This window comes from Xiphophorus couchianus, chromosome 4, assembly GCF_001444195.1.
Source record: "Xiphophorus couchianus chromosome 4, X_couchianus-1.0, whole genome shotgun sequence".
Taxonomy (NCBI): Eukaryota; Metazoa; Chordata; class Actinopteri; order Cyprinodontiformes; family Poeciliidae; genus Xiphophorus; species Xiphophorus couchianus.
In genome coordinates, this window is record NC_040231.1 from 1,958,197 (window position 1) to 1,972,465 (window position 14,269).

Consider the following 14,269-nt stretch of genomic DNA (forward strand, 5'->3'; position numbering starts at 1 on the left):
CAGTTTGTGTTGCTCATCACTGAATAACATGTTGTGCCTTATTTTAATAGTGTAAAGTCTAGTAAACTGTTATTTAAAAACTAATTCGCCTGGGAGATTTGGAATGTCAAAAATAATTTTGCTACAATAAATTAAATAAAAATGAACAACCTGCTGTTTAAACATCAACCCTGTGAGTGTTTGAGCGTCCAGAGAGGCACCATTAAAAGTTTCCAGTGACATTTTAAAAACCCAGTAAGAGGAAGATGCAGCAGTTCCAGTAATGAAACAAAATGATGATGAGAGATGAACTCTGGAGTCGTCCTGAGGTCGCAGTGAAACGCGTCGAGCCGAAGCTCTGCGGTAATGTCGGCGTCTCCTCGCCACGTTTTCCATTTAGGAAACCTTAATGGAGTTTCAGAGTGAAGGAAAATGTGTGTTTAAGCACGGCCATAAATTTCACTTTCCATTTATTAAGCGACGCTCGGGTCCACGAGGACCCGGATCTGACATTTATAATCCATAAAGATGAAAAAGTGGTTTTACATTTTTGCAAATGTCTTCAGTGGAGAGTAAAAAAAAAAGCCTGAATATTAGAAAGGAAATTAAAGAGAATTATGATTACAGTATTTTAATTACTAGCATATCTTCTCTGCTCTGACACTAAATAAATCTTTTCCTCAGAGTTTCTTTACGCCAGGGGTCACCGACCTTCAGCCGGATACTGAGGAACACAAACGGCTGCTTGTTTCATACAGACAGGAGTCTTTGGCTCAACCTTTACAACAATAATATATTTACATATATATGATTACCTGCTGCCTGATCATATTAATGTTAAGGAATATTCATCAGTAATGATTTACCAAGGCAGATGTGGTTAATGGTTATTAAGTGATCAGAAGTTCTTAGTTCACAGAGTTTTAAGTTTGATGCCCTTTAAAAATCTTCTCTGATTCTAGATGAGAGAGTTTGGATTAATGCAGCAGCGCCTGCAGCTCTACGGCTTTAAGGAAAACATAAAAGAAAATAGTTTTTGCATTGTTTTTATTATCTAACCCTCTTCACAATTAACAAAATGTGGAGAAAAATATATTTTGTGTCAAACATCTTGTCACATCAGTGTGAGTCTGTAGAAGTGGCGGGACGCCGAAGTCTAAATGTTATCAGTTTACTTTTGTTCATTTAGCAGCTTGGAGCTTTTTCTGTAGCTAAAAATGAATGATCAGAGTTTGATCCTCCCGTAGTTCTAACGGTGGTCGTTTGGATCCTGCCTGAGGATTTTACTGTGTGCAGTTCATACACTCATATGAGACCCACCAGAACCGCACGGTAAAAAGCTCAGGTGGGTCCAAACGACCGGTCTTAGAACTATGGGAGGATCAAACGCCACTCATTAAATTTTAGCTACAGAAAAGCATAAATGTGCTCCACCTTTAGAGTGACTCACATTAAGGAGGAGCAACAGAGTCATGAGATTAAAACGTGGCTCTCCAGAAATTAAAATAAAAGTTGGTGAAAGCCTGAGCTGCTGTGGAGAAAAACCTGTTTCCTTCAAACTGAGTTTATGATTTTCTGCTCAACAGACTGATACTGGTGAGTTCAGCAGAAACTGGTTTACTGGGTTTCTACCAACAGAAATTATAACAGACTTTTCTATCATCTGAAGAGTAGCAGATAAAAAATTTTAGTTTTTGCATGATTAGTTCTTAGGTCTGTTTTTCTAAGTTATTCTGGTATTCTCATTCCTGAATAGTTTGTATTTAGTTTATTCCAGTTTAAGTCTTTTCATTTTCTGTTAGTTTCTTTTACTCCTTCCTCATCAAGTTTTGTGATTCCAGTTCATGTTGAGTTTCAGTTTATTCTTTAGTCCTGATTATTAGTTTTTTCCTTTTTATTATTCCAGCCATGTTCTTGTATCGGTGCTTTGATTTCCATATTCATCCTTATTAGTTTCATTTGATGTTCATTTCTTTAAGTATTGCTATGTCGATGTTTTATTTAGTGTTATGTTTCTCGTCTACATTGATTTATTTTCTTAGATTATTATCAGGCCTGTTTCTTGGTTCCAGTTCCTCAGTTCAGCTGCTTTGTCCCAGTAATCAAACCCATTTAACAAACTGGGTTACAACCAGTTTCACCAGTTATTCAGGTTCCCTGTTTTGTTTCCTGCTCTGCTGGATTCTCTGTTCTGTTTTGTTCAGTTCATGTTTGTTCCTTCCTCATGCCAAACGTGTTTAAGTTAATGAGAAAGTTTATAGAGAAAATAAATCAGCCTAATGCCAGCCTGTCTGTGATTGGCTCTCTGAGACCCACCATGACAGCAGCAGCCATTCAGCTGTGGAAAACACCTTGGTGGACCTAGCCCCGCCTTCCAGACGAAGCTCCTCCTCTGAGTTTCACAGAGCAGCGTAACCCTACGACTCCCTCACTCAGCTCCTTCAGACTAGCCAGCAGTAATTAGCAAACACCTGCTGGAACTGCTGAGGTCATTATACAAACTTTCTGTTGGAACCATTTATTAATCTTTAATACATTTGAAATTTGTTAGTTTATTCTTAGTTTACTTTATATTTTTGTATTAGTTACAGATTTTATTGGTAGGTTAATAGTTATAGATTTTATTTGTTTTTGTTTCATTATTTTATTTGTTTCTCTAAGTAAGACAGAAAGAACTTTGGGTCCATCTTCTATAGAGACTGGTACAGAACCAGCATGCACTGGGTTTGGGGCCTATAGGTTTTTACCAGAGCAGGAGAGGCAGCAAGAAACAATGAAAAGTTCGATTTTGTTATTTGCTTGTCAATCTGGAGAAAATAAACCATAAAGAGGAACCTTCAAGTTTTGGACATTGAACTTCTTTTGCCTGCGTACAAAACCTCATCCCAGTGCAGCAACAATGGGGTTAAACCAGTGAGTCCCAAAGATTTTCTGCCCCCCAATGGATTACAATAAAATTCCCCCCAAAAGAAAAAAAAATAAATAATCAACTGGGCACACATCGTTCAACCAGACATAAACCTTTACACAAATTTTGTTTTCAAACTCCACTGAAGTTTATTTCACACTTCAGGTTGTAACAAAACAAACTACAAACCACCTTTACAGTGAAACACTTTTGTGTAACTATTTTTTGTTTATTATTATTATAATTCATCAATACCGCTTCCAGCATCCCACCTGCAATGGCACTCAGCCCCCACTAGGGGGTGCGCCGCACATTTTGTGAACCACTCTGTTACAGGGTTAATAGAGGAGCCATGTTGTGATGACTTCCTGAAGGCGGAGTTTCAGAAAGAGCAGGAGCTTCTTAAAGAGACAGGCAAAAATTCAAGGCACTAGATTATGAAGACAAATTTCTTATGTCATAATAAACAAACAGATTTTTTGTAACAACTTAAAGTAACATATTTACTCTATTGGGTAACAATATTTGAAGGTATGAAGACTGACATGATGCTGTCATAAACATGGAGTCTTAATGAACATTTATGAATATTGTCATGAAGTGTCATTCTGTAAATAATGACATTTTTAATGCAAAGTTACATAAAAACTTGTATTAAAAGTACATTAAAAGTGTCATTTAATAAATGATCTTCATGACAACGATCAAACATTCATTAAGACTCCTTCATGTTCATAACAGCATCATGACAGTTTTATGCACAAACCTTCAAATAAAGTTTTACCCTTGATTGTGATAAAATGACCCAACATGACTCTAAATCTCTAAATACTAAAATAAATGCCCCTTAATCAACTTGTTTTAACTGAAGTTTCCCTGATTTGTCCTCAGAGTTCAGAAATGTCTTCTGGCAGCAACCTGCAGTCTAAAGATCAGTTTCTTTGCTCCATCTGTCTGGATGTGTTCACTGATCCAGTCAGCACATCATGTGGACACAACTTCTGCAAAACCTGCATCACTCAGCTCTGGGATGGAAATGTTTCCTACAGGTGTCCTCTGTGCAACAAGCATTTCGCCTCCAGGCCTCAGCTGAGAGTCAACAGCTTCGTCAAAGAGATGGTTGATCAGTTCAGAGGTGAAGCTCAGCAGGAAACCAGCAGCAGCTCAGAGCAACAAGCTGCCAAACCAGGAGAAGTTCCCTGTGACGTCTGCACTGGACCCAAACTGAAGGCCCTGAAGTCCTGCATGGTGTGTCTGCTCTCCTACTGCCAGACTCACCTGGAGCCTCACCTGACCGCTCCACGTCTGAAGAAACATCAGCTGATGGAGCCGGTGGAGAACCTGGAGGACAGGATGTGTCTGCAGCATGATAGACCTCTGGAGCTGTTCTGTAGGACCGACCAGAGATGCGTCTGCTTGCTGTGTCCTGTTTTAGACCACAAGAACCACGAGTTTGTTCCTCTGAGAGAAGAATCTGAAGGAAAGAAGGCAGAGCTGAGGAAGACGGAGCCTGAAGTTCAGGAGATGATCCAGGAGAGACGACTGAAGATCCAGGAGATCAGAGAGTCGGTGAAGATCAGTAAAGATGCTGCAGACAGAGAGAAAGCAGAAGGTGTTCAGGTCTTCACGGCTCTGATAGAGTCTGCTGAGAGAGGCCTGAAGGAGCTCCTCAAGGAGATCCAAGACAAACAGGAAACTACAGAGAAACAGGCTGAAGACTTCATCAGAGATCTGGAACAGGAGATCTCTGAGCTGAAGAAGAGGAGCTCTGAGGTCAAGCAGCTCTCACAGGATGAAGATCACCTCCACCTCCTCCAAAGATTCTCCTCCCTGAAAGATGCTCCACCCACCAAGACCTGGACAAAGGTCAGAGTTCTTCCACCATCATATGATGGGACTGTGGTGAGAGCTGGGACTCAGCTGCAGGAGGAGATGAAGAGGATGATGGAGGCTGAGATGAAGAGGATGAAGAGGATGATGGAGATGAAGAGGATCCATCAGTTTGCTGTTGATGTGACTCTGGATCCTGATACAGCTAGTCCCTGGCTCATCCTGTCTGATGATGGAAAACAGGTGAAAGATGGAGATGTGAAGAAGAATCTTCCAGACAATCCAGAGAGATTTGATCAGTGTGTTAATGTTTTAGGACAGCAGAGTTTCTCTTCAGGCAAATTTTACTTTGAGGTTCAGGTTAAAGGAAAGACTGAGTGGGATTTAGGAGTGGCCAGAGAATCCATCAACAGGAAGGGAAAAATTGCAGCAACTCCTCAGGACGGTTTCTGGACTGTTGTGCTGAGAAATGGAAATGAGTACAAAGCTGCTGCTGGACCTTCAGTCCGTCTCCACCTCCATCCTGGTCCTCAGAAGGTGGGGGTGTTTGTGGATTATGAGGAGGGTCTGGTCTCCTTTTATGATGTAGATGCTGCAGCTCTGATCTACTCCTTTACTGGCTGCTGCTTCAAGGAGAAACTCTACCCATACTTCAGTCCCTGCAAAAATGATTTAGGTAAAAACTCTGATCCTCTGATCATCTGTCCTGTTAATCAGGCTGATCGTTGATCTGATGAAGATGAATCTGAGTGACTCTGCAGGTGAAGTCCTGCTGCTGGAGAGGAGAGTTTGGAAACATCCTCAGCAGGAAATCAGTTATTTTCTGCTTCTGATTAGTTATAAAGTCAAATCAAATTGTTTTATCTCAGAGTTTATTTCATTGCTCTACTGATTGTTTCATCTTGTTTCCTTTTTCTTGTTTTATTGATGAATTTTAAACCTGCATTCAATGTTTCAACCTGTTCATCAAATCAAAATGACTTTTAATAATAGTAACAGTTAAATCTTGTTTTTCCTCATTAAGTTCTGCTTTGTGGTGATTTTATGTGAACTTTTCATCAGAAGTGTAAATGTACCATGTGATGATTGATGAATAAATATTAAATTGTGAAATTGACTGTTTTCTATTCATTTTTGATGTTCTATTAATCCTGCATGACTGGAACTGTATCGATGGTAATTCTTCTTCTCTTCATTGTTTCTGTTCACTTCTTGGTGCAGCTCCGTGTTTCTGCCACTGGCAGCTTCAGTTCAGTGTCAATTCAATAAAGTTTATTTGTATCCCATGTTTCAGCAACAAGGTGATTGAAAATGCTTTAGATAATTAAAAACACAAAAATGAAAATTCATTGAACACAGTAAATTATTGCAATCTTACATTTTGCCATCGTTACACATTAAAATTTTGATTAATGTTTCATTTTGTTGTTACTGTTGATCTTGCTGTGGTTCACTTGTCAGGTCAGAAGTGGCTGATTTTATAACACTTTATGTTTATTGTAGATTTTTCTACATTTGCTTTGGCAGTGCTGTGGTCATGTCAACAAAGCAAATTGTTAAAGTCACAATGTGCTCACAGTGTTTCTCTCAGAGAAATTAACACATGAGACAGAAATTCTTAGACAGGTAATAGAACTATATACACTGCTCAAAAAAATAAAGGGAACTGTAGAAGACTGTGTGCGTCTAAACAGGCGCTAAATCCAGATCTCTCGTCAATCGACTCTTCCTCGGTCAGAAGGACTAGGGCGACACCAACGGTGCAGCTCAAAAGTTTATTGATGTTTCGTATATGAGAGTGTGTGTGTGTGTGTGTGGTTATCTGAAACAGAAAACAATGAAGGTACATATTAATACCCATGCAAGCAAAACACAGATACACGTAGATACAGGACGAAAATGGCCTGCAGTACCACAGAAATCCACTGGAGGGCACCACAACACTACAAATGAACAGTCAGGTAAATGCAACAAACATACAAAAGACAAAAACCGTCAGAACACATGAAATGAATGGTAATTCCCTCATATACTAATACAATAACAATATGTATCTGGTAAAGTATAGTATAACCTGAGCTATCACAATTAAATGCCTGCATTGTCGGCAGCCAGAGAAACACGAGGACGCCATCACCTCCTGGGCCAACAACCGACACAAACACAAATATAGAACATGAAACTGCACACTTACATCATAAAAACGCACACAGGTTTCGTACACAAAGGACCCAAGATAGGTTGATGGTGGATGTCAGCGGATGCCACTTTCATGCCACCGAGCCACACAGTAGCACAGAAAAACAAGCCACTCAACTACGTGAAACGGAATCACAAAATGAACAGATGCATCTTGGGTAATGTAGTGCTAAACAAACAGACGGACTTTTAACAGCCGCCCCTGTATTTGCAACAAATACACTCATGCAAAGTCCGCTAGTTTGAAGGACGATCCAAATCTTCAGGCACTTCAGGAAGCTCCACCAGTTTGGTTACCGGGCGAATGTAGATACTGTCCTTGACCTTCACCTCAGCAGCTCGAACGATGCCATCTGTCCCAGGGAAGACCTTGGCGATGGTCCCGACAGGCCATAGTCCTCGGGGAAGGTTGGAATCAGCGATCATCACAATTTGTCCCACAGCAGTATTATCAGTAGATTTCCTCCATTTCTGTCTTAACTGAAGTCCTGGGAGGTAGTTCTGGATGAAGCGTTTCCAAAAATGATCACTGACAACCTGACTGTGTTGCCATCTTCTCTTGGACAGGGCATCATGAGGACCATACACTGCTTGTGGTAATCCTGCATCCCGCCGCCCCATTAACAGAAGGTTTGGCGTGATGGGGTCCGGGTCAGCCACATCAGAGGAGGCATAACCGAGAGGTTTAGAGTTAAGGATGCCTTCAACCTCCATGAGAGCTGTTAGAAGCACTTCCTCTGCCACAACCTGGTCTTTCAGGACAACTTGTAAAGCTGATTTGACTGACCTGATTTCCCTCTCCCAGGCTCCCCCAAAGTGAGGAGCATGCGGCGGGTTGAAGTTAAAGTTGATGGTCTGTTTGGCCAACTGTTGCTGCAACACTGGGGCCATGTTTTCAAAGGCGCTCTGCAATTCTTTGTGGCCTCCCCTGAAATTGGTGCCTCTGTCGGACCATAGCTCATACGGCTTCCCCCGGTGAGCAATAAACCTGCGTAATGACATCAGGAAAGAGTCTGTGTCAAGGCTAGGGAGGAGATCCAAGTGAACACATCGAGTGGTCAGACATTTGTAAATGATCCCCCAGCGTTTCTCTCTTCGACGTCCAATCTTAACTAGGTAGGGTCCAAAACAGTCTACGCCTGTAGACCAGAATGGGGGTTTGTAGAGTCTCAGACGAGCTGAAGGAAGGTCAGCCATCTTTGGTGTGGAAGGTGAGGCGCGCCATCTCCTACAGTCCACACACTGGTACTGGTGTTTCTTAATGGCCTGTCGACCTCTGAGAATCCAATATGTGCGCCGTATCTCTGCATAGAGTCTCTCTGCACCTGGGTGAAGCAGCTGGGAGTCGTAGTGCTTTATGAGGAGACGAGTCAGAGGATGATCAGGAGCTAACACAACCGGATGGATGCTGTCGGGGTCTACATCTATAGCTTGGCGCAGGCGGCCTCCAACTCTGATCAGTCCACTGATGCTGTCATATTCAGGGGAAAGAGCACTAAGACGACTGGTTGAGCGGACAGAGTCACCTGCTTGGAGGGCTCGGACCTCTTCTGGGAAGCTGTCCTTCTGTGCAGAGCGAAGCAGCTGAGTCTCTGCCTCTAGACGCTCAGCAGCAGTGAATGAGGTGGCAGCTGTCCCATGTAGAGATTGGTGAGTGGCCAGAGCCAGATCCTCTAACGAGAGATGCTAATCTGCTGAAGATTAGACAGTTCTTCCTCCCATTCAATCCAGGACTGAAGCAGATTTCCTTCTATGGGCTCATCCCATCCTCTCTCTGTACTCCACAGGGCCTGCACAATGAGCTTTGCTCTTGTGGTATAAGGACAGATATAACCCAATGGGTCATACTGACTGGCTAGCACCTTATAAATATTGCGCAGCGTGACAGTTGTGTAGGACACTGGGCGATGCTTGTATCCCAGGACATCAGTTGGGCAGTGCCAGCTGAGACCCAATGTTGACTCCTGTGGATCAAGGCTGTTGAAGTTCAACCACAGTTCACAGCTTTCTGACCTGGCCGTACTGGGCAGATGGGCAACCACTTCAGGGAGGTTGCTGGCCCACTGTCTTATTTCAAATCCACCTTGGAGGAGTAACTCTCTCATCCTGTTGATGAGCAACTTGGCCTCTTGTGGGTCAGAGAGGGACTGCAGGCAGTTGTCAACATAAAAGGCTGTATGTACAGATTCATAGATGTCCTTATGAGTGTTTTGATGCTCCTTCACGTGTCTCTGAAGGGCAAATGTAGCACAGCAGGGGCTACACGTTGTCCCAAAGGGCAAGACTCTCCACTCATATACATCTGGGAGCCTCTCTGTTTCACCATCTCTCCACAGAAACCGTAGCAGGGGACAGACTTCAGGGAGCAGGCGGATCTGGTGAAACATGGCCTTTATGTCTCCGCTCACTGCCACAGGATACTGACGGAAGCAGAGGAGTACACCCAGTAGTGTAGGCCCCAGTGGAGGGCCTGGCAGGAGGTAGTAATTTAGGACGGTGCCCTGGAACTCAAAAGAGCAATTAAAGACCACCCGAGCCTTGTTGTTATGGTGTACCATATGGTGTGGCACGTACCAAGATTCAGTAGAACTGTGAATCTCTTCTGGAGTCAACTTCACCACATAACCAGAATCAACCAACTTCTTAATCTCCTGGTTGTATGTGCAGGCCAGGTCCGGACGTTTAATCAGCTTCCGCTCTGTGGACCTCAGCAGGCCTTTAACTACTTCTGGAGGGACGTGCATCCGAGGGAAGTCCTTCTTCCTCAGCAGAGGAGTGGCATATCTCTCCACGCCATCTACAGACATCCTGATGGTCTTAGTCTCTAACATGGCTATGGCTTCTCTGTCCTCCTTTGAGCGTGTGACCTCCTTCTCAGGTCTATGTATGGGAGCGTCTAGTTGCCACAGACGTTGAACGTCCTGATGCAGGGCCTCAGCAGGAGACAGGCATGATATATTCAGGCAGTGCATGTCTCCCTGCTGTGTAGGCATACTACTGCTTGGACCTTGGATGGCCCACCCCAGCTTGGTGCAAACAGCAACAGGAGCACGGGCTGGGCCACGTCTGACTGGACGGACAGGAGTTATAAGGTGAGCATTGTCTGAACCGATTAACACAAGAGGCTGTATCTGCTTGAATCCCTCCAGCTGCACTTGCTGCAAGTGGTGATACTTCTCCTTCAAGAGCTCCACTGGACACGACTGTTCAGCTAGGCTGAGCTGTTGAGCAGTAAAGGCCTGTGTTATTTCATAACGCAGTTTTGGTTGGGCCTTCGGGGACACCTGGAATGAGACATTGCCTCCCTTTATCTGGATCACATCTTGACAGATGGTGCGCAGAGATAGAGTTTCCTCTTCTGGTGATAAGCCTAATAACTTAACTGCAGCTGGGAGTATGATGGTTTTCTCTGATTCGTCGTCGAGGAGAGCATACGTGTCTAGAGATTTCCTCTGATGGTGTAACTGAATGGGCACAACCTTGAGCATTACACGGCCAGAGTGACTGACAGGACCCAAAAATACTCTGCTGGTACTCACTGTTAGGATGTTAGGGTCCTGCCTTCTAGCCTCAGCCAGGTCATGAAGCACTAATAAGTGCTGTTCTCCACAGGTGGTGCACGGCTTCTTCAGAGTGCACTGTTCTGGAGTGTGTTTACGGCCGCAGCGCCAACATTTGGATTTATTCTTTAGCCAAGTGGCGACAGCTGTGAGGTCTAGCTTCTTAAAGTTTACACAGCCACTGAGGTAGTGTTCTGTTCCTTCACAGTATGGGCAATATGGCTTAAACTTCTGTTTCTTCTTGGAAGGGGAAGAAGGATTCACAGTGTCTGCCTTAGTGTCTGTCTTTGGCTGTATTTGAGCAGGATCTGAGCCATAATATATGGATGCAGACTTACTCTGTGCTTTAGATCCTGTGGGTGCTCTGAAGTTACTTCTCTCCAATCGTGGTCTGTCTGATGACTGAGGCTGAGTCGCTTGCCTGGATAGCTGAAGAACGTGGGACTTGCGTTCGAGCCATTCAGAGAGGTCATACATGTTGTATGTGCGGCTGCTACCAGTGCGTATAATGCCACGTGTGATACAGTACTCGATGAAACTATCTCTGTAACTAGGAGGGAGTTTAGTGAGTAACCTGTCTACATGTGAACCACACTGGAGCTCACTGGCTGCTACATCATCCATAGTACTGAGGAGACCTACAAGGCTAGACACTGCCAGGGAGAAATCTTCAAAAGCTTGAGGGTCACCGGCCTTAACAGGAGAGCAGTTAAGGATAGCACTGAGTTCACTCTGGATTAGTTGTCGAGGCTGTCCATATCTCTGCTCCAATGCTCGAATTGCACTGGTGTAGGGAGTGCGGTCGTGAATATAGCGCCTGGCAACTTGTAGAGCACATGGATGCTCTAAATGATCCAGCAGGATGTGATATTTATAATCCTCTGTGAGGTGTGCATGGGGCCCTAGTAGGCTGTCCAATCCTTTCTTCAACAGTGCAAATTCACTCTCTCGGCCTGATTTGAATGTTACCAGTCTAGGCTTTGGGATGCCGTATGATGATGCCACAATCATCTCCAACAGCTTTGGCTGGTTGACTTCTGCTGTTGAAGGTAGGGAGGCTGTTGCCTGGTATTCAGCTGGAGGTGATGGATAGGCAGCAGAGTAATGTCTGGGAAAATCAGCAGGTGGAACTGCATAATGCTGGCTGTAGTTCTGCTGTGCTGCCACTCTCTCTGGTGGCTGATGCAGAGGTGTACCAGAGGCTGCAGCGAGGTTGTATGATGGTGCAGAGTGCAACTGGTTGGCGCAGCTTGGTAGCTGCGGATGTTGGTATCTCTGACTGTATAGAGACTGAGCCTGCTGTGGTTCAAGCTTCCCAAGCTGCATGGATTGTGATACTTGGATGTCAGGTTGTAGAGCAGGCTGTATCACATGGTTCACTCTAGGAGGCGGAGCTGGTAACGATGCTGGCTGGATCGCTGGATAAACCGGAGGGCCTCTTGGCTGTGGAACAGGTGAAGGTACAGACTGACCTACAGGCTGGAAGGCTGTGTTCATCCAAGGCTGGGACGCAGGTGGTGGCTGAAGCATATGCGGAGGTGCTGCAAGTACATCTGGCTGTGGAACTGGCCATGGTGCTGTCTGTACCCTGGGGCTTGCCTTTAGAGATGAGAAGGATGCAGCAGGTTCTACTGGTCTTAGTAGGTTCACAGGTGTTCTGTTGTCCTGCCTTGCTGGTGCCATTATGTTCAACTGATCCCTGGTGTGACTGCTGTATATATCCACACTGCTAGGATGTGGTAGGAGTGCAGGAAGGGATTCTGCTCTACCATGTTGTTGAGCGTGACTGTGTGGTAGGAGAGGGCTGCATGACTTGCATGTTCGCTCTAGTTGCTCCACACGCTTGGTTAATGCACCACTGGTCTCCTTCATAGTGACTTGCATCTCATTCATTGCTTCTAAAACGCTGCCCCATACTGCCTCCATCTTGTTCCATCTTTGCTTCTTATCCTTATCAGGTTCTTCTGAGCTGCTGCTTGTTGACGACTCTGACTCCTCTGGATCAGGTAGGTCATGGTCATACTCTGCCAGATGTCCCGGAAGCTTCCTGCTCCTGCGTGGACGGGGACTATGCTTGTGACCTTTCTCCTGAGAAGCGTTGTCTTGTGAAGTTGCCATGTTGTTGATTCGACCAATGAGACTCCGGCTCGAAGGACCACTTGTAGAAGACTGTGTGCGTCTAAACAGGCGCTAAATCCAGATCTCTCGTCAATCGACTCTTCCTCGGTCAGAAGGACTAGGGCGACTCCAACGGTGCAGCTCAAAAGTTTATTGATGTTTCGTATATGAGAGTGTGTGTGTGTGTGTGTGGTTATCTGAAACAGAAAACAATAAAGGTACATATTAATACCCATGCAAGCAAAACACAGATACACGTAGATACAGGACGAAAATAGCCTGCAGTACCACAGAAATCCACTGGAGGGCACCACAACACTACAAATCAACAGTCAGGTAAATGCAACAAACATACAAAAGACAAAAACCGTCAGAACACATGAAATGAATGGTAATTCCCTCATATACTAATACAATAACAATATGTATCTGGTAAAGTATAGTATAACCTGAGCTATCACAATTAAATGCCTGCATTGTCGGCAGCCAGAGAAACACGAGGACGCCATCACCTCCTGGGCTAACAACCGACACCAACACAAATATAGAACATGAAACTGCACACTTACATCATAAAAACGCACACAGGTTTCGTACACAAAGGACCCAAGATAGGTTGATGGTGGATGTCAGCGGATGCCACTTTCATGCCACCGAGCCACACAGTAGCACAGAAAAACAAGCCACTCAACTACGTGAAACGGAATCACAAAATGAACAGATGCATCTTGGGTAATGTAGTGCTAAACAAACAGACGGACTTTTAACAGGAACACTCAAATAACACATCCTAGATCTGAATGAAAGAAATATTCTCATTGAATACTTTGTTCTGTACAAAGTTGAATGTTCTGACAACAAAATCACACAAAAATCATCAATGGAAATCAAATTTATTAACCAATGGAGGCCTGGATTTGGAGCCACACACAAAATTAAAGTGAAATAACACTACACGCTGATCCAACTTTAATATAATGTCCTTAAAACAAGTCAAAATGAGGCTCAGTATTGTGTGTGGCCTCCACGTGCCTGTATGACCTCCCTACAACGCCTGGGCATGCTCCTGATGAGGTGGCGGATGGTCTCCTGAGGGATCTCCTCCCAGACCTGGACTAAAGCATCCGCCAACTCCTGGACAGTCTGTGGTGCAACGTGACGTTGGTGGATGGAGCGAGACATGATGTCCCAGATGTGCTCAATCGGATTCAGGTCTGGGGAACGGGCTGGCCAGTCCATAGCTTCAATGCCTTCATCTTGCAGGAACTGCTGACACACTCCAGCCACATGAGGTCTAGCATTGTCCTGTATTAGGAGGAACCCAGGGCCAACCGCACCAGCATATGGTCTCACAAGGGGTCTGAGGATCTCATCTCGGTACCTAATGGCAGTCAGGCTACCTCTGGTGAGCACATGGAGGGCTGTGCGGCCCTCCAAAGAAATGCCACCCCACACCATTACTGACCCACTGCCAAACCGGTCATGCTGAAGGATGTTGCAGGCAGCAGACCGCTCTCCACGGCGTCTCCAGACTCTGTCACGTCTGTCACATGTGCTCAGTGTGAACCTGCTTTCATCTGTGAAGAGCACAAGGTGCCAGTGGCGAATTTGCCAATCCTGGTGTTCTCTGGTAAATGCCAAGCGTCCTGCACGGTGTTGGGCTGTGAGCACAACC

General features: G+C 44.7%; 3 protein-coding genes across 4 annotated transcripts in view; 1 reads left to right on the forward strand and 2 right to left on the reverse strand.

The window, feature by feature from the left end:
* The window catches only part of LOC114142640 (para-nitrobenzyl esterase), a 38,979-nt gene that overhangs the window by 8,383 nt on the left and 16,327 nt on the right, over window positions 1-14,269 (reverse strand). The window lies entirely within an intron of this gene.
* Window positions 1,342-5,830, forward strand: LOC114142641 (E3 ubiquitin-protein ligase TRIM21-like). The gene is made up of 2 exons (XM_028013996.1): window positions 1,342-1,575; window positions 3,779-5,830. The coding sequence occupies exon 2, from the start codon at window positions 3,788-3,790 to the stop codon at window positions 5,444-5,446; it is 1,659 nt and encodes a 552-aa protein (XP_027869797.1). The 5' UTR covers window positions 1,342-1,575; window positions 3,779-3,787; the 3' UTR covers window positions 5,447-5,830.
* LOC114142642 (uncharacterized) lies at window positions 6,500-7,856 on the reverse strand. Its single transcript, XM_028013997.1, has 2 exons — window positions 6,912-7,856; window positions 6,500-6,539 (listed from the first exon to the last, which is right to left on the reverse strand). Exon 1 carries the CDS (start codon window positions 7,805-7,807, stop codon window positions 7,154-7,156), a length of 654 nt encoding a protein of 217 aa, XP_027869798.1. The 5' UTR covers window positions 7,808-7,856; the 3' UTR covers window positions 6,500-6,539; window positions 6,912-7,153.